Here is a 21,138-nt window from a genome sequence, read left to right on the forward strand (position 1 = left end):
TTTTATCAAATGTATTTATTTTCACAACACCATTCTCATTGGTAGATAATGTATTGAGAAACAGGTATACTTTTCCCCCCTCCAATTCATTGTTATAGATACAATACATCTTCTATATAATCCCAGGACTACTCCATGCTAGATAGGCGTTTGAATTAACATGCAATCAAATCAAACACCTCAAAATGTTCCAATAAAAACAAGACTCTACAGCACAGAAGTCTTGACAGTCACAATCATGAGAGCATAAAACAAAATGACTCCTGCAAGATCAGTGCGACTTCCTTGGTTAAATAAGACAAATAAATCAATGGCAAACTTAAACAGGTAACTAACTATATTAATCAGAATTGCTTTCCTTTAACACATGCATATAATTAACATTACACACTGCTGTTATATTTCTGTAACCTGCCCTTCAACAATACACCTACATATGACTCTACCATTAGTGACAAAAACATACATAATCTACATTAACACATCAAATGTCTTTGTATATTAGTTATAGCTGAATAATGACCAACAACAACAAGTGAAGGAGATGTCCTTAAATAATTCTCATCCACTCTACACAAGATAGATAAGGTTAACCTGTCACAAGTATGACATTCAAAAACACTTAATTGTTCTATTCAATACAATTATGCTGGCATAATAGTCTGCTAACTTACCATTTATTTATGCGCTAGCTCAGTATAAATACTAATCTTGAAATTTGAGATAAAATATGCATTTCGTATTTGAAAAGAGCAGGAGCTTTCTCAGCTTAGCCTATAACATATAGTTCATATAATTGTTAGTTAATATACTGTATTTTATTACAGTATATTTAATCATATATCTTAATTGGGTACATGTCTACTGTGGCGTACTCTTGTACACTACAGCTATATAGGCACTGTTCATCTACCTAGCTAACAGAACTAGACTAAAAAGTATACTGAGGAAAGATACGATGATCGGTTCATCTGAGCCTCGAGCGGATCAAATCAAAATCTAATTGTATTTGTCACATGCGCTGCATACAGCAGGTGTAGACCTTACCGTGAAATGCTTACTTACAAGCCTTTACTAACATTGCAGTTGAGAAAAATAATTGTTAAGTAAAAAAAATATATTTTTTAACTAAGAGAGCAGCAGTAAAATAATAGTAGCGAGGTACAAAATATGTTACAAATAACACGAAAACACACACAATAGCACAATTGGTTAAGGGCCCGTAAAATCGGCAGCCATCTCCTCCGGCGCCATTCAGTCAAAATGGCATATAATGCTCAAATTAAGTATTGCCCATGTCTGCCTGAAGCTCAGGATAATGCAGAGGATGTGGTGCCTTTGAAAGGTCAATTAAGAGGTGTCAAATTTGGTCCGCTTTGCAGCTATTTTGATAATTCTTTGCCATGCTTCGTAGAAGACATTAACTGTAACAAACTTGATACTGCTTCAATTACTTTAATTCAAGGTAAAGCCTGTTGTGCACATGCACAGTATTATGCACCCACCTTGTTCAATGATTTATTAGGCTTTAAGTACAGCGCATACAGCATGGATGTGAGCAGTGGTGTGTATTCATGGATGCCAAGGAGCATTTGGCCTCCCTTGATTTTTTCTATAAAATAGCCAATCAACGTTGAGCTAAACTGAGTGAGATCAGCTGTGAATGGTCCTGGCACACCAAAAAAAAAAATCTCAAGGTAAGCCAGTTTGGATTTGGCTTCAGACCAATCACATCACATTAGAAGCCAAACATCATTGACAGAAAACTTGAATTAATTGCATCCCATTGTGTCGTTGTCCCCCAGTGGCTAGCTAGCTAAAATTGTCCCATTCCTAAATTAGCAATGGATAGAGAATTGGACTTGTGGTTTACTTAATTATCCGTACTGGCCAATGATTATAATGGGAATTCTGATCCAACCATAAATTCATTCATTGTGTACCTGGCCCGAGAGGATGGAAGTTCAACATGTAGAAATGTTAGGCTAATGTTAACTAGCTGGCCTGGCGCATCATTGCCAATGAAAGGAAGTTAGGCTAGTGAACTAGTATTTTAGCCAGGTAGCCTTGGACAACAAAAAACATTTTTTAAAGTGTATGACAGAGTCATAGATCGTTTAGGCAACAGGAAAGTGTAGGATGGCATTGGCGTTTCTAGGGTAGGGTGTAGGGTGAGTCAACATGTTTTTCTACTTGCGGTATACTTGTGGTATATTTTAGTTGTCACTGTATTAGACTAAGAATAGGTGATTAGATAATGTTGAAATGGTGCTGGAATAGTGGAGGCAGCTCCTGTTTTCTTTGTGACTTGCGGTAACTCAGTGGTTCTAAATCAATAGTTGTTTCGTAGTCTGAAAATGACAGAAACATTAACTTGCTTGATCATGCTGTAGGTCATGTAACTGTTACATGCAATATCTTTTGTGGACTTCACCAGACAGAGGTTGCTCTCCTGTTTTGTGATGAAAAAAAGCTGTGGTTGAATTTATTCTGCTACTGTGTCTTCTTATTGTCTCGGCCTTAGGCCTATATATATATTACGGTGTCAAGGCATATGAACTAACAGGTTATAGAGCAAACAACGCAATGATCACAACATTGTAAGTATTCAATCCCCCCCCCCCAGTGATTTTACCCACGCACCGCTACTGGATGCGAGTGCACAACTGTTTAAATGGGAAAGCGTACTTATGTTTTTGGAATGCTCTAAGCTACTTAGTTAGACCCGTTGCTCCTCAAGGAGCATTTGCCATCTATGATCAACTAGTATAATTGTACTGTTGCCCCCCCACAATTTATTTTTATTTTTAAAATATTTTTTTTACAGATTGCGCCTGCTAGTCTTACGCGTAACCTAACCCATCCTCCTTTATCCGGGCTTGGGACCGGCTTGTAGCTTTTTTTGAGAAAGCACTAGGCGGAGTTTATGGAACATTTCTTTAATATAAATTACCGACCTGTGGGTTTTGCCATTTAAAAAGTTGTGCCTGCTCACATGATGAATGGGCAGGATCGCCAACACATCCTTGTCCATGTGTACAACAGGTGCTACCTCAAGTAAAAGCAGTTTCACAACTTGACAGTGTCATTTTGGCACGATCACGTCAGTGTCTCCAAATTAAGAAATATTGGAAAATATAATAGAAATACATAACGTGATTTATGTGCAATGAGCCCATTTGATGACCAATTTTGACAAGCTCTTATTGCCTTGCATTCAAAAAAAGTCACGGCATCCTCTGCATAATACTGCACTTCTAGTAGTCAGAGCCAGCACTTGGGTTGGCCATATCACTCACCCTATTTTTCTCTGTTTTAACCAATTGAAAAGATCTGCTAGCAGAATTCATTTTCATTCCAGTGCCTTCAGCCAGCAAAATAAACAGTGTCTATGATATACTTATAATAATAAATATATGCATTTTATTATAATATTACTTATATCATGTAATTTTCAGAAGTTATATATATATATTAGTCTGTGTTTTGTGCCTTTGTGTAGGGGGCTTCCACAGCCTCTTACAAGCCTGTGAGGTCTACAATGGCCTTGATGAAAATGGTATCATCCCTAAGGTAGGAGCTCTTGCCTGTCAGTTTAGCTAATGGGCAGAAGAGTGGGCAGCCACTGGCTATGTTCATCTCACTGATTGGCCGCTGGAAAGAGGTGGAGCTGACATCAGGTCGGAAGGCGTCAATAATATGCTCCCTGTTATTCTGATCCAGCAGCATCAGAGTCACCTATAGGGAAGAAAATGAGTAGGGAGACTTCATATTTTGTTTGATTTATAATGCAGTCGGTTGTAGTTAATTATGTTAGACATAAGTAACATCAGGTTAATATGACAGATGGAGTTGAATAAGGAATCAGAAAGGTAGAGAAACTCACTTTCTGACTGAAGGGCCATTTGAGCAGAGCGTCACACTTGCCCCTCATCACCACAAAGAAAAGAGAAAGGTGTGTCCCTCGACCTGTTCCATCCCCATTCAGATACAGTCTTAGACACATCTTATAGCCATATTTACTGGAATAGAACGCTGTGGGGGAAGATAAACTTCTTTAGACAGGCCCTCGGTATCTGCCTCTAACACACACTCACAAGGAAAACATGAGTGCATAAATGTGTATTGGTATGGTATATTTACAATACAGTAAAGATACGCAGGTGTAGAGAATAAGAATCAGCGTGGATCTAACCTGGTGAGAACATGGCGGGTGTTCGCCCGGCCACAGCGTCCTGCCGGCGGCGTGAGAAGTCAGCGATCTTCCAAACAAACACACCGTCAAAGGTGCAGAACTGGAGCTCCCTCAGAGTCTGGTCTGTCTCGGCTAGCTGTAGATCCCGCATGGTGAGAGTACGCTCTAGTTGACGCACCTTGTTGCTGAGGTTCTCCATCTTGTCCTGGTCTAGTCGATGTTGTCGCGAGAAGGCCTCTAAAGTGAGAGAGCTCCTCTCTACTTCTCTGTTCAGTACACACACTATATTCTCCAGCACTGTCACCTGCAGGACCACAAGGGGAGACCAGAGAACACAATGATTACCAATCCTACACTATGAGTTGCTGTATCTTCAACAACTTCAGATGGACAAATATTCAGGTAATCTATTATAGTTAAATAACAACACGGTACATGTAGGACGCCAGTCTGTTTCATAATTTACCAGCTTGATTATCATTGTCACACAGGAGGAGGGACAACAACCACCACATTTGGACTGCAAAATTTAGACAAGCTAGGAAACTACAGCAGCTAGCCTTCCTACATAGCAAATATCTGCTCAAATGAGACCCACCTTATGGTCAAGGCCACTGGTCTGTCCAGAGGCAGCGGTTCCGCCCCCAACTGTGGCTGCAGAAGCTGTGGCTCCCTCCTCAGGAGCGCGGTACAGGCCAATCCCAGAGTCCTCCTGCCACTCCCCCAGCCCCGGGGCCTCCGGACGCTGCAGCCGCACCATAGACGTCGCCAGGATCAGACGCATGTGCTCCACGACGTTCGTCTGCTCGTGGTCACTGTGTTTTCCATTATCAATCTGCGGTGACACAACACACGGCCTTTAGCACACCGAGTTAACTAGTCTGTTCGATACTGTTCAGTGTCAATTTCAGATGCCCTTCAATATTGAGATTAAAGCTGGAATTAAATTGTAGAAGGCTGCACATAAAGATAATTTACTCTCTACAAACACTAGATGTCTCTTTTGAGACATGGCTCTCTTAAGGATGTGTCCAATACCCAAGGGCAGATCTAAAGCAGAGATACACTGAACAAAAATATAAACGCAACATGTAAAGTGTTGGTCCCATGTTTCATGAGAGTAAATAAAAATTATCCTAAATTTTCCATACTCACAAAAATATTCTCTCAAATTTTGTGCACACATTTTTTGTTTACATCCCTGTTAGTGAGCATTTATCCTTTGGCAAGATAATCCATCCACCTAACAGGTGTGGCATATCGAGAAGTTGATAAACAGCATCATTACACAGGAGCACCTTGTGCTGGAGATAATAAAAGATCACTAAAATGTACACTTTTGTCACACATTACCATGCCACAGATGTCTCAAGTTGAGTAAGCATGCAATTGGCATGCTGACTGCAGGAATGTCCACCAGAGCTGTTGCCAGAGAATTTAATGTTAATTTCTCTACCATAAGCCACATCCAACGTAGTTTTAGAGAATTTGGCAGTACGTCCAACCGGCCTCACAACGTGTATGGCGTCGTGTGGGTGAGCGGTTTGCTGATGTCAATGTTGTGAACAGAGTGCCCCATGGTGGAGGTGGGGTTATGGTATGGGCAGGCATAAGCTACGGACAACGAACACAATTGCATTTTATCGATGGCAATTTGAATGCACAGAGATATCGTAATGAGATCCCGATGCCCATTTTTAAGGCATCTGACCAACAGATGCATATCTGTATTCCTAGTCATGTGAAATCCATAGATTAGGGCCTAATGACCGTATTTCAAATGACTGATTTCCTTATATGAACTGTAACTGAGTAAAATCTTTTTTACAGTATGATAGTCATCTTTGCACCCCAACAATGGGCAAGTTTATCTTGATCTACATGGCTACAAATATAGGCATATTTATTTGACTAACAAATGAGGTCATAGGAAGGTCAGGTCATAGGAAAATATAAACCTGTTCCCTCTATGACAAACAAGAAACCAGTACTAAAGAGCTGGCTTGGGACATTATGTTCAAAGATCATCATATAGATAAGGTTTTATCTGATTAGATATAATTTATCTTCTACACATACCACAGCCTTGCAGCCAACCTCACTGAATGGACATGCAGTCTTAGACTTGGCACAGGATCTGCTGTGATCTAGAAACTGAAGGGAAAGAACAGAAAGAGAAAGGTCAGGGTTATGAAGATGAATGGGGGGCAAACCCTGAAATTACCCACCATATTTTAAAATGTGAAGGTTGACAGTTGAGGTTATTTTGATCTAAGTTCAAAGGTCCAACTCAAATGGAAAGTGCAACTACCTTTTAAGTTGTGTTATGAGAAGACTTTGTAGTAAGACTGACTTCTACTAAAGAGTGATAAATGATTAACATAGGCCATTCTGTTCATGCTCTGGCCTCCCACGTGAAAAAAAATACTACAGTATATTGTAGTATCACTATATACACTGTAGTTTTTTTGCAGACTTTACTGTAGTATTCACTATAATGTACAGTGAATACTGTAGTATTTGCTGCAGTGTTTTGAAGACATTAATTCAAATGTTATTTGTCACATGCTCCGTAAACAACAAGTGTAGACTAACAGTGAAACGCTTACTTTACAGCCCCTTCCCAACAATGCAGAGAGAAAGATATTACTGAAGTACTTACTATTGTGTTTTGCAGACATTACTGTATTCTGTATACTATAGTCTTGCTTAATTAAGTTTTAAATTATTTATTTGTAATCTTGTCGTTACTTTCTCCTAGAAGAAACTTACTGGACAAACTAAAAAGAGCAAATTGTCCATAACCTGTATGTAGGTAGGACTGTGGTCTGAACGGTTAAGTTCCACGCTTCTGCTCTTTTCTATAACCTGTAGGCAACACAATATATGGTCTATACTTGGCATGTAGGTTTTTCAGTAATGGGTGGCACACATTGGGAAATGGGGGAGGGGACCCACAAGCAAATACAGGTTCCATTGATGACTGACTGGCACTCGTCTGGAAACCCAGCAATTGACTATGTTGTTTACATATCCTTTCTTACTGCCTTGTTTTTTTGTTACTACACGATCGAGGGATACTAGTGTGGACTATAGGATTCTGCAGTATACTACAGAATTCTATAGTAAGTACTACAGTATTCTATAGTAAACTGTATTATTTTTATGTGGGCTATTCTTGGCTAGGCAATAATGCATCCTTATTGAAAGCAGAAACAGTATGGCACCAACAATGCTATAAACTAAGATTAACTGACCTAAAAATTAAACTAAATTACATTTACATTTTAGTAATTTAGCAGATGCTCTTATCCAGAGCGACTTACGGGAGAAATTAGGATAAGTGCCTTGCTCAAGGGCACTGACAGATTTTTTACCTAGTCGTCTCGGGGATTCGAACCAGCCCACCGCTCTTAACAGCTAGGCTGCCTGAAAGGTCAGAGATACAGTAGAGCATAGGGCTGTGCGGTATACCGTATTTTACTATAGACACAGGTATTTATGCACAAACCAGTTTGGGTTCTTACTTTACCTTCTATAACGGCATTTGACTGTTTGGTTTGTTAAATGTGATACGCCGTGTGTAACGTCCATTTTTTCCCTCCACTCTCTCGCTCTACATGCCACTTTCCACACAGACCTAGTCCCACCCCGTCACTCAAGAAGCGCATTTGTTGTAGTCTGCATGGTCAATGCAGCACATGCAACAATTTTGATGACAACGATGTTGTTTTCACTTTGATCTTAATTTAAATCCACAAGCGTTCTATAATTACAATATTAGTTTGTGTTTATTACATCTGCAAACAGCTAGTTTGTAATTTCTAAGCAAGTTAAGATAAATCGTGTTAGCCACTAATGCTAATCGCTAGTTAGTACTTTTATTAGCTAGCCAGCTAAGCTAGCTAATACAGCCTTATACCAGTACTAGTGGAGGCTTAAATCAGCATGCGGTTTGTGCAACAGTATCTAAAACAAAGAGGAATAGGCAAAGCATGAATATGTTGGCTATATGAATAAAGACTTAATGTAGACAAAGAATATAGGGTCCCCTAGGAAACACTGAACATCACTTTGGTTCCTACCCTGTCACAACTCTTCCATGATATTTTAATTTGTTGTCATGTCAAGCAACACTTATTTATATTCTAACTATTTAATTATAATAAACATTCAATTTCCTTGATTCCAAAAGTTCACCCAAGTTTTTTTTTTTTAATCTAAATCACAATTGCAACATTTGGTTTCAAATAAGTCCTAGTATTTTTGCCCATATCGTGGCAGTGGGGAAATGAGTGCAGGAAATGCAGAAATGGATGGAAATGCAGGAAATTATTTTAGGTTGAAGTTAAAAAATTGAACAGTATAAAACAATCCGAATGGAGAAATACGCATTGAAATCATTTAGAATATAAACTCAGCAAAAAAAGAAAGCCCCTTTTTCAGGACCCTGTCTTTCAAAGATAATTCGTAAAAATCCAAATAACTTCACAGATCTTCATTGTAAAGGGTTTAAACACTGTTTCCCATGCTTGTTCAATGAACCATAACAATTAATGAACATGAACCTGTGGAATGGTCGTTAACTGTGGGACAGTATTGAGTAGCTTGGATAAAAAGGTGCCAAGAGTAAACTACCTGCTACTCAGGCCCAAAAGCTAGAATATGCATATAATTAGTAGATTTGGATAGAAAACACTGAAGTTTCTAAAACTGTTTGAATGATGTCCGTAAGTATAACAGAACTCATGAGGCAAAATCTTGAGAAAAAAATCCAACCAGGAAGCGGGAAATCTGAAGTTTTTCAAGTCATTGCCTGTCAAATATACAGTGTCTATGGGGTCATATTGCACTTCCTAAGGCTTCCACCAGATGTCACAGTCTTTAGAACCTTTGAGGCTTCTACTGTGAAGGAGGAGAGAATGAGAGCTGTTTCAACCAGAGTCTGGCAGAAGGCTATGAGCTGATCACGTGTGCACCCATCAGAGGTAGCTGCGTTCCATTGCATTTCTAAAGACAAAGGAATTCTCCGGTTGGAACATTATTGAAGATTTATGATAAAAACATCCTAAAGATTGATTCTATACATCGTTTGACATCTCTACTAACTGTAAAATAACTTTTGACATTTCGTCTGAACAAGTGATCGCGCATTACGCATTTGGTTTACTGGGCTAAACGCACAAACAAAAAGGAGGTATTGGGACATAATGATTAACTTTATCAGACAAAACATACACAAATGTAACATGAAGTCCTGTGAGTGCCATCTGATGAAGATCAAAGGTTAGTGATTAATTTAATCGCTATTACTGATTTTTGTGAGCCCTCTCCTTGGCTGAAAAATGGCTGTATGGTTTTCTGTGACTAGGTGCTGACCTAACAATCGTTTGGTGTGCTTTCGCCGTAAAGCCTATTTGAAATCGGACACGGTGGCTCTATTTACAAGAAGTTTATCTTTAAAATGGTGTAAAACACTTGTGTGTTTGAGGAATTTTAATTATGGGATTTCTGTTGTTTTGAATTTGGCTCCCTGCAATTTCACTGGCTGTTGGCGAGGTGGGACACAACCATCCCACATATCCCAGAGAGGTTAAGACACTAACAGCTTACAGATGGTAGGCAATTTAAGGTCACAGTTCTGAAAACTTAGGACACTAAAGAGGCCTTTCTACTGACTCTGAAAAACACCAAGATCGGTAGAGCCGAACATCACACCTGCTGGACAGGTACTGGATGGCGGCAACAACAACTGCCCGAGTTACACCAGGAACGCACAATCCCTCCATCAGTGCTCAGACTGTCCACACTAGGCTGAGAGCGGCTGGACTGAGGACTTGTAGGCCTGTTGTAAGGCAGGTCCTCACCAGACATCACCGGCAACAACGTCGCCTATAGGCACAAACCCACCATCGCTGGCCCAGACAGGACTGGCAAAAAGTGCTCTTCACTGACGACTCGCTGTTTTGTCTCACCAGGGGTGATGGTCGGATTCACGTTTATCATCAAAGGATTGAGTGTTACACCGAGGCCTGTACTCTGGAGCGGGATCGATTTGGAGGTGGAGGGTCCATCATAGTCTGGGGCGGTGTGTCAAAGCATCATCGGACTGAGCTATGTGGTACCCTTCCTGCAGGCTCATCCTGACATACTGCTCGTTCTGTGCGTGATTTCCTGCAAGACAGGAATGTCAGTGTTCTGCCATGGCCAGCAAAGAGCCCGGATCTCAATCCCATTGAGCACGTCTGGGACCTGTTGGATCGGCGGGTGAGGGCTCGGGCCATTCCCCCCAGAACTGTCCGGGAACTTGCCTTGGTGGAAGAGTGGGGTAACATTGCAGAGCAAGAACTGGCAAATCTGGTGCAGTCCATGAGGAGGAGAGGCACTGCAGTACTTAATGCAGCTGGTGGCCACACCAGACACTGACTGTGACTTTTGATTTTGACCCCCACTTTGTTAAGGGACACATTATTCCATTTATGTTAGTCACATGTCTGTGGAACTTGTTCAGTTTATGTCTCAGTTGTTGAATCTTATGTTCATACAAATATTTACACATGTTAGGTTAGCTGAAAATAAACGCAGTTGACAGTGAGAGGACGTTTCTTTTTTTGCTGAGTTTGTGTTGCCACCCTAGTCCCACACTACTCAGAAAGCACATTTCAGAACTTTTATTAATCAAAAACATAAAGTAGCGTCATAAATTTGAAAAAAAAACATATGATATTTTGTCCATATCGCCCAGCCCTAGTAGAGCACAGACCTTTTCCCGTGGGATCTTTTTCTTTCCACAGTCCTTGCACTGCATGGGAAACTTCTGGCAGATTTCATCATGAGCCTGTAACACATGAGAAGTGGCGTTGGTAAGAGAATATCAGTTCATCCCAGAGTGTAAGGAGGACATTCCATAAGCATCTCATTACATTTGTTGGCCATTGGTGTTCTCCAGATAAGCTCCCTCACCTTGATCTGCTTGAAGTTGAAGGAGACTTTGCAGTACTTGCAGTTCAATGTTCTTTCTTCACATTCTCTCTCGTTATGCCTCTCTTTTTCACTACGCAGGATGAGGACCTGGCAGGCTTCACATGGTACGTGCTCATGCTCACACTTGCCCTCGTGTTGTGCCTAGAAACAAAAATAAAGAGACACTATTCAAAAAATTCATCACATGCAGCCCAGATTGTAAACACATGGACACAAGCTTTGAGAGGAATAATGGTACATGTTACACCACATTTGAAAACCCCCAGAACCAAATTGAGTAGTTTGACAGTGCTTGTTAGATTTTGTGCACAATGAGGTTTAGTTCTGGGTTTTGAGATTATACCGTAAAGGACAGTCATTCCTTATCAGACTTTATGTAAATTCCTCAAACAAAATGGAGTGGCGTTATTACTGGTCTTAGAATTTACATTGAAGTTGAATGGTATTCGAATTGTAGGTAGGTTTAACACCTGACATTTACTTATGAGTGTACCGTGGGAGGAAATGTAGTTTACAATGACTGTAAACTTGTGCATAGATCCCTTTCCTGCAGTCAAATGACCTGATCACCCTCGAGTGGCCTCATGGGTGGAATGTTATTATTAATGTTCATATTATTATTATTTTTTAATTATTTGCTGAAAATCCTGTGTTTCTATATCAAATGGTTTTGCTATATTTCATTCTTCTGTGGTATATAAAGTGTAATAGTGGGATGCACCCCAGTTAGCAATTGATTGTGGTTGTTGCAACAGTTGAAGCAGTTTGTTGCACCCAGCAGATAAGCAGGCAGTTAGGGACGTTTTCAAGTTCAAATACAAACATCCCCCTCTGAGCGGGAAGCATGATAAGAGTGTGGGGTCTAGGAGTATTTGTGAGGATGTGCAAAGTAAGCCTTTGTGTCTACTAACTAAAGTATTTGGCATTCATGAAACGCAAGCACAAAACTGCTGCACAGTTCATGCAGTAACAAGCAAATTATAACTCAACATTTACTGTGTTTTGTTTTTCTTTGTCTCATCTCAAAAACATGTGGTCGGGTAAAGGAGGGTGGGTTGGAGAGGGTGTATGGCAATTCTGCTCTGTGTAATCACTCCTCTCTGAGCATCAGTGGGAGCAGCAGAACTGGTGAGTACACATCTATTTTCTTCATTTCGACCTGGGACTAACCATACAGGCATGGCCCACTGTAGGCTTCTATGACTAACTCTTACCATAAACAAACCCAAATATAGCTCCACCCACCACTAACTTTAACCAGCATCAACATCACTCCCTGAATGGAAAAGTTTCAGCTAAACTTCTACCCACAGCTTGGAGACATACATGCACCCGGTATCAATCATTACCCAAAACCCCCTTTTCACTGCATTAGCATAGACAAGAATGTCACATAATTGACAGGCTTGACAGCCCTTTTATAACCCAAAGAAGCAAATACAACACTCTGACCAAATAAAAAAGGAAAATGGCCTTTTAAAACATCCCCCAGGCTGACATGTCTTGTATTATACAACAGTACATGTTTTTTTAACCTTCAGCGCTGTAGGGCAAAGTTCATTCCTCAAAAATATACTTCCCTCCTGTTTTTAAGGCACTAAAGTCAAAGGACATTGAGATGTTTAGTATAGCAGCCAGTATCACTATCATGACTATTATTGCTAAACATTGTACTGAATACTGTAAACATGGTTAATCTAGCACAGGGAGACTTCGGGACTTTCCACCTCATAGTGTGCCAGTCAAAGCATGTAGGGACTTTCCAGGCTGAGCCTCAATGAGACAAAGGCATCCTGTTTCAAACCAAAAGTTCAAAATATGTGCCAAATCAAGCACCACAAATTTAATAGTAAACCTACAGGTATGAATTTAAGTCCTTACTATACCTCATATTCTTTGATGCAACCTGTCCAAGAGCAGCCCCCATTGAAACATTTGGCAGGCAGGCTGGCGATTTCTCTACCGGCTGCATTGTCTGGAAAAGCCTTGGGGGAGGGGGGGGGGGGGGGGGGACGACAAAGAGTACTATAATTACATAGCTGTCTGGTTCACTGTGAGCTGTCTAGACAATGTGGGGTATGGTTGAAGTATGTGGTTGGTGCCTTGTGAAAATGACATCTGGCCAACTACCTAAGCAGGGGAATATCCTACATAGTTCTTCCCCCTCAAGTTTCATTTTCTCCCGCAAGCTTCGAACTGTAATGAATCGGAATCTTGTGAATTCACCAGGAGCAACATGAGTCACCAGTGATATTCTTAGAAGTCAAATTAATGGTACAAACGCTTACCTCATTGCTATTGAGAATGGACTGGGGCTCCTCGTATATCTCCTCCTGTTGACAGGCTTCACAGGGCTTGGGTCCAGAGCTGATGGGAGACATACGTCATGGGATTTTACAGTTAAACATGATTTCAGTGGATTAACCTCACCGGATCCACTACCAGCATCTCTGATGATCACCAGTGGGATATAAAGCACAGGGCTAAACTAGAAAGATGAATCATGTAACTATGTAGCACTTTGCAAAATACAGGTCACTTTTGTTGGGCAAGTCATGTCAAGAGAGGGATAAAAATAGGTGATACTCAGATCTACAACAAGACAGTAATAATAGGTATTAATAACGCTAGAATTAGAGAGCACGGGCAAGACATACAGTACAAGGACAGGCGCATCAGTATGCAAGGCAACAAATTACCTTCCACGTACTCCTTCACTCATAGCTTTTCCCAGTACAGATTCTATGATTTCTTTACATTTCACAAGTCAGAAATGTCCAGTCTTGAACATACATCCAATAACCTCACTGATAATCAGGTGAGAAAATCAGGACATCCTGTAACTACATAATGCTGATGCTCAACTCCATTCCATCTTTCAATTCCACTGCACATTTTTTGACTGGAGCTCACAAATTAAAAAAGGGGCAAAAACATTGTAGCAGCATGTGAATTATAAAAAAAATCCATGATTCCACTTCTCTTTAAAGGACTAAAAGTGTGTGACAAAAATGTAAGATCATTGTTAAAAAGGGGGAATCACAGGAAAAAAAAAAGGTGCACAAAGTTAAAAGAACACCAGTGTGTTAATGATCAGATTAACAAACATAAATAATTAGGCAGTGTGATATGGAGAGTAAAAACTCTGGTGAGTAGACATCTTGAGTAGTAATCAGCAAGAGCAGCTTGATCCAGTGTTACCACCTCCAGAGCTAAAATCCATTCCAGATAATCCCAGTGGAGGCTGGACCTGCATTAGTGTTGATCATCTGACAGCACTACCACACTCCCACCGCAGACAGACACACAGTCCATGATGGCTCATCAAGTGGAAGGGTGAGATGCTGATGGGAGCAACAACAACGCCACAGAGAGACGCTGCAGTACTGCAACTACAGCAGGACAAGGTGGGGTAGAGCAGCATGCTCAGTGAGAAAGGGTTTTTAAAGGCGGGGGAAAGAGCAGTGTTTGCAGAGCCACAGAGAGTGGCTGAGGTGAGGAGGTCCTGTTGTCTACCTGGTGAGCAGTTTGAAACAGTGGACACAGAAGCGATGTCCACACTGAGCCTGGACCGGCTTCCTCAGGACCTGGTGACACTGCTGGCATTGGTACTTAGTTTCCATGGAAACAGCCAGCACATTCTTCGGGATCCCTTGGAGGGAGGAATCTAAAGAGGGCAGGGCCATGCTCCTCCATCAACTTCTGATACAGCTTCCTGTGTAAACAAACATCAAACACTTATGAGTAGATAGATCAACTGCAGCGAATCCCCCTACCCCCTCCCAGGCCACTGCAAGTTTAGGCTAGCTACAGAACTCAAAACAGTTATGTTAATTCATTTGCAGCTGTTGCACGTGGGATGCATTCACAGTTGTGCACCCCCCTAACACATCCACATACAACTTCAGCACATAGTATTACGAGAATAATTTGTATACTATCAAAGGGTATAGTGATGTCCCTTCAAGACATCTTGTGAAAGAGAAATAAGATGTGAAAGAGGATGTATTGTGAAACCGATAGGCCTACCAACTGCCAGTTGGGTAAAGTAGAATAAAGGCCATTGTAGAATGAATACACAGGGTCTGGCTTGTGGGTTGCTTTGTACAGAGGTAAGAATGAGAAAGCATTTATCAAAACTTGTGATCCAGCATGTGATGCATGTTTTGTCATATGACACAGCTGGGAAGAACTAGGCTAAATGTGGGTTGTGATGAACAAAGCTGTGATGACAAGTGCATGACTTGGGAGTAAGGTGCAACAGACTACAACCCTATTTCATACAATATACCAATGGTGACCTGCCATTAAGGGCAGGTGGGGCTCTTGTTATTAGTTTGTATATAATAATTGAAAAATAGAGCATGTTCTTTTGGCATTAATTCATGTCACAAATCAGTTTGCAAACAACGTTTTTTTTAAATAGTTGTAATTTTTTTTTTTCTTAGAGCCGCATAAACATGGCCTCGTTCTTGAGTAAGGCAGCACCAAAATACAGATGTTTTCAGCCCATCTCAGTGCTTACTGTGGTGGAGGGGCAGCCAGCGAAAATACAGAGCGTAGGCGTTGGTAATCTTCGCCATGATTGGCTCAGTGTTCTGTCACTCATGGGGACACTGCAGAATCTACAGGGCGAGCTAGGCTGTTCAAACACCCTTGGGTGTTGCCATAGATTTACATTAGAAGTGCCTGTCCAAGAAGGCCCAAGGTCATTGGCCACAGATAAAATGTCAAATCACGTAATAGCTATCCTAGCTTTGATTGGACTGATCATGTCAACATCATATTTTCAAAATCGTCGCTAGCAAGCTAGCTAGCTAAACAAGCAGTGATCATCATGAATCACATCGACATTCTACTGGCAAATCCTTTTCAATTCTTGTCAAATGAAGAGAAAGTATAGATAAAACGTATCGGTGCTCATCGACCATAAACATTACACAAGTCGGAAATCACAAATTCAACAATGAGTGGTTTGGAAGGAATAAGTGGTTAACTGCGGGTGTCGCAAAGCAATCCCCATTTTGCTTCGCCTGCCTGCTAGTCGATGGAGAGGGTGTGTGGTCCAAGTCTGGGTTTAAGGATTTAAAACATCTGTCTGAAAAGTTCTCTTTTCAAGTTTAAAAGGATAAACCTCTGTTGGTGTCCATTGAAGTGCTGAACAAATAGGCCTACCTCGTCGCAGCTTGTTTGCTTGCACTTGCTTATACTTTGAGCTAAGCGTTAATGAGAACAAACATTATGAAATTTACTAAACATAAATGTAATAATGTTTGTGTATTGTTCAAAAGTCACAACTCATGTCGGCATTCATTATTATTGAAGGAGAATTGCGGTTCTTATCGAGTTACACAAATCCACAAGGTGTCAGTAGAAACCATATGAACTGTTTCGCTGCCAGACAAGGCCCCGCTGATAGCCAGGTGTAGCGGTGGTAAGTGGTGCTGAAGGAAAGCGCCACTGTTGGGACAGCTTTATATATGCCCTAACAGTTTGTGGGCACCGTTTGTCACTGTTATAGTGCAATTAATGTATTGTTTAGTGTTGTGTAGTGGGTTTGCTGGCATGCATCTATAAAAATTGGGTGAAATTGCCCCACCAAGATTTACATGCTAAAATCACGACAGCAATATATAACATATAGCAATATATAACATTGTAAATGCAGCATTATTACAAGTTTTAGGCTTGCTTGAGTCTCCATAGAAACCATATCAGTAAGACAGGCCAAGCGGAGAAAAGATGGCCTGTGTAAAACAGAACCATAAAACACATTACTGGTATCCTGGAGACCATAGCGTACCTAGGGATTTGTTCTCCCTAATCAGTAAACAATTGGTAGAGTCAGGTAAAGAGAGTTTGCGGTCTGTGGCAATTTATCAATTCCTATACAGCAGAGAGTGACCACCCCACAGCAAAGGGTTTGTCACACAATTTACCGATCCAATCAAACCAGCTAAGTAGATGCAATGTACAAATGACCTCGACTAACCTGTACCCCCACACATTGACTCGGTACCCTGTATTTATTTTGTTGTTACTACTACAAGATGGCACTCTTTTTACTTGAGTAAAAGTAGTCATTTAATATAAAATGACTCAAATAAAAGTGAAAGTCACCCAGTAAAATACTACTTGAGCAAAAGTCTGAAAGTATTTGGTTTTATATATACACTTAAGTATCAAAAGTAAATGTAATTGCAAAAATATCAAAAGTAATTGCTTATATTAAGCAAACCAGAGGGCACAATTTTCTTGTTTTTCAAATGTATTTACGGATAGCTAGGGTTACACTACAACATGCAGACATAATTTACAAACAAAGCGTTTGTTGTTTAGTGAGTCCGCCAGATCAGAGGCAGTAGAGATGACCAGGGATGTTCTCATGATAAGCGAGTAAATTGGACTATTTTCCTGTCATACTAAGCATTCAAAATGTAACAAGTCCTTTTGGTGTCAGGGAAAATATATAAGTAAAAGTTGTCTACAATATAAATAGTAAAGTACAGATACGCCAAAAACAACTTGAGTAGAACTTTAAATTATTTTTACACCACTGCTCATAGTGCAACTTTGCAGCCCCTCCACCAAAAATAAAGTTAATCAATCACGTTCCTCTTTAAGTTCTTCATCTTTCCAAACCCTAATTTCATGTACTTGTTGGATAGGGTGAATCACTGGCTCTTGCACATGAGGTACATGGTCACTTTGTGGATATAATTTTGACAGTAGATATCTATTGTCTTGGCCAGTTTGCTATCTGAGAAAGATTTATCCAATGAAACTAATGGGAGGTGCCATATACAATCCATAACAGATTTGATTTCTTTCAATCATTAGCACATCTATTTTTATCAACTTTAGTTTCTCAAAATGTTTGGCAACTTGGACCATCCAGTGATGGTGGGTTGATATTCAACAGACCTCTGATCATTGGTAGGCTATTTCGTGTAGGCTACAATAAATACAGAGGATCTCAGAATTGAACCAAGGTATGAACGCTCTGGTTTTGAATCACGGTTCTCTGTGCAACTCAATAATCAAGACCATATTAGCCAAGCTCTGGGATACTCAGTATCTCCAGGACAGGCCTACTCATCACAAGTGTCCCAGAAAGGAAATTCCCACGCTAAAGGGGCGCAATCTCACAGTCCTCAGCTCCACACCGTAAAGACGTAGCCTACTCAAGAAGCACTGTCAATAGGCCTCCCACTGACCCAGTAAAGCCAAGGCATTTCTAGATCCGGGCCGAGGTGAACGAAGCCTACTTCTTGGTCTCACAAAGGCAGCAGCGATACACTTAGTCATCTGCTACATCCTCCTTCTCCCACAGCAACACCAACAGCCGGGCAGAGCCTAATCTCTCCTGGACAGATGGTAGTAGCACCTCTTAACAGACAAAGGGATGCAACAACTAACGAGAAACGTTCCATGCAGCATGCAACACTCGAACAGAGTGGAAATAAATTCCAACTGACCAGGGCGCCAATAAAACGTACGTCTAGGTCTATGGAAGGCAAATAGAGATGCACCAAGCCATCAGATGCACCTTTGCTGCATATGCACTGGGTCCCAATAGGTCTTTGGAAACAAGGACCTAAGAAGATCAACGAAAGTGGCAGTCCATGAAGCAGTCTGACTCCACACACACACACTACTGTTTTACATTTTTATTTAACTAGACAAGTCGGCTAAGAACAAATTCTTATTTACAATGACGGCCTATTCCGGCCAAACCCGGACGACGCTGGGCCAATTGTGTGCCGCCCTATGGGACTCCCAATCACGGCCGGTTGTGATACAGTCTGAATTCGAACCAGGGTGTCTGTAGTGACGCAGTGCCTTAGACCGCTGCACCATTCAGGAGCCCCAGCGCAGAGATGGACACCCTACCACTGTCACATCCGCCACTCGAGGCCCTGAACATCAGATGCTTTCACACAAGTGCACACTATGGGAGAAAGGTAAGAGAATTTGGAAGACCTAATGCAGTCTCATAGTGCAGTGTTTAAATAAACCACTAGGAAGCTAGATTGAAAACCAAAAATCTGTGTTCAAGATTGTAAAAAGGAAGTACTTGTACAAATGACAATTGTCAGTCTATGCTATATTTGACCGGCAGATGGTAGCTTTTATGCCTTTCCCTAACCCTCACTGAAACTATATCCAACCTTAACCTAACCTGAATTCCTAAACCTAACCCGAATTCCTAAACCTAACCTTAATTCGTTTCAACCCCCTATACCTAAACTTAATTGTTGTTCTGCAGGTCAAATTTCCACTTCCTTTATGCTGCATTCGTGACATCTCGTAAATACAAACATAGGACTGGGAAAAATCCACTTGAATGCCCCTCCAACTCGTATTACTTCTGGGAAACCTGTCTATCAAGATGCGTTTTAGTGCTCGTTGGAGCTTCCTATTTCTTAGCTGTGATGTCGGAAATAGGACTTCGTTTCATTCACATGGTTTTTGGTCAGAACAATTCTTCAACAGGTAACATTTTCACAGGCTTATAATAAAGTTCACTTGCTTGTTTAACATTGACAATATGGTCAAACTAGCTACATTACCCATATTGTAGTTGACAAAAACGGACGTGGTCATCTTTTGGTTGAAAAAGGCAGTTAACCCACTGTTCCTAGGCCGTCATTGAAAATAAGAATTTGTTCGTAACTGACTTGCCTAGTTAAATAAAAGGTTTAAATATAAATATATATATAAAAAACGTCACAACTCGGCAACAACATTTTCTCAGTTTCCCCACTTGAAATTCCAGCCTGTAGGGTCGTTCTAGTGAACTAGGAACTTCCGATAACTCATAGCACGTAAACACAGCATCTTCTCTGTGCTCCAAGTTACCCACTTGCAGCTCTCTGACATCATATCATGTCAAAAAAAAGTTGTGTTAACAGAAATAACAAAATACAAATTGTAATGTGTTTAAGCTTTTGAACACATGCTTAAATTGATTTTTGTACATGCATTTACATTAATGGCTGTGATCATTTTCTAAATTGATAGGTAAAACTGTTCTGTAGCCAGCTAGACAATGTAACCAGCACAGAACAGATTAGGCATGTGCCGTCTTGGCAGGTCATTCAGCTAGCTAATTATTTATTTATTGAAACTTCTAATGTACTGATGTGTCCTTTCATCTTCCGTTTGATTCAGAAATCAAAAGCAGCTCTGGATATACTTATGGGCAGAAAAAAAAAGAGCAAAACAATCATAGCTAGCTTTTTAATGACCTCTATCCTTGATTGTATTTCCCACTTAAAAGCACATTAATATACAAAACTCATTACGACATAACTGGTAACTACAACCTTCCCACTTGGTCATGAACGTAGCATTAGGACTTGCTTCCATTCAGCCACAAGAGCATTAGTGAGGTCGGGCGATTAGGCCTAGCTCGCAGTCAGCGTTCCAATTCATCCCAAATGTGTTCAATGGGAGGTCAGGGCGCTGTGCAGGCCAGTCAAGTTATTCCACACTGATCTCAACAAAGAATTTCTGTATGGAACTCGCTTTGTGCACGGGGGCATTGTCATGTCGAAACAAGAAAGTGCCTTCCCCAAACTGCTTTCACAAAGTTGTAAGCACAGAATCTAGAATGTCATTATATCCTGTAGCGTTACGATTTCCCTTCACTGGAATGAAGGGGCCTAGCCCGAACCATGGAAAACCACCCCAGATCATTATTCCTCCTCCACCAAACTAAGGTTGGCACTATACATTCTGGCAGGTAGAGTCCAATGGCGGTGAGCTTTACACCACTCCAGCCGACGTTTGGCATTGCGCATGGTGATCTTAGGCTTGTGTGCGGCTGCTCGGCCATGGAAACTCATTCCATGAAGCTCCCGACGTACAGTTCTTGTGCTGACATTGCTTCCCTAGGCAGTTTGGACCAGGGCAGCTCTAGCAGGGCAGAAATTTGACACACTTACTTGTTGGAA

The 21,138-nt window shown here is 40.9% G+C and overlaps 2 protein-coding genes across 3 annotated transcripts in view; one reads left to right on the forward strand and one right to left on the reverse strand.

Annotated features, from left to right (window-relative positions):
• traf2b (Tnf receptor-associated factor 2b) overlaps positions 1–21,138 on the reverse strand; it is a 22,568-nt gene continuing 1,430 nt past the window's right edge. For both annotated transcript variants that reach the window (XM_021602372.3, XM_021602370.3), the window contains 10 exons: positions 14,696–14,894; positions 13,468–13,546; positions 13,066–13,164; positions 11,159–11,320; positions 10,959–11,033; positions 6,275–6,349; positions 4,794–5,030; positions 4,196–4,499; positions 3,887–4,035; positions 1–3,738 (listed from right to left, as the gene is read on the reverse strand). In XM_021602372.3, the coding sequence (XP_021458047.1) occupies positions 3,520–3,738; positions 3,887–4,035; positions 4,196–4,499; positions 4,794–5,030; positions 6,275–6,349; positions 10,959–11,033; positions 11,159–11,320; positions 13,066–13,164; positions 13,468–13,546; positions 14,696–14,865 (1,569 nt within the window). In that variant the 5' untranslated portion in view covers positions 14,866–14,894 and the 3' untranslated portion in view covers positions 1–3,519. The remainder of the gene's footprint in view (positions 3,739–3,886; positions 4,036–4,195; positions 4,500–4,793; positions 5,031–6,274; positions 6,350–10,958; positions 11,034–11,158; positions 11,321–13,065; positions 13,165–13,467; positions 13,547–14,695; positions 14,895–21,138) is intronic.
• Positions 4,207–21,138, forward strand: part of coq4 (coenzyme Q4 homolog (S. cerevisiae)) — a 24,005-nt gene continuing 7,073 nt past the window's right edge. The window contains exons 1-3 of the mRNA XM_090236668.1: positions 4,207–4,316; positions 4,806–4,995; positions 12,226–12,307. Coding sequence (XP_090092794.1) covers positions 4,207–4,316; positions 4,806–4,995; positions 12,226–12,307 — 382 coding nt within the window. The remainder of the gene's footprint in view (positions 4,317–4,805; positions 4,996–12,225; positions 12,308–21,138) is intronic.

Source organism: Oncorhynchus mykiss, chromosome 5 (genome assembly GCF_057628025.1).
Source record: "Oncorhynchus mykiss isolate SJ-2025 chromosome 5, ASM5762802v1, whole genome shotgun sequence".
In the NCBI taxonomy this organism is placed as follows: Eukaryota; Metazoa; Chordata; class Actinopteri; order Salmoniformes; family Salmonidae; genus Oncorhynchus; species Oncorhynchus mykiss.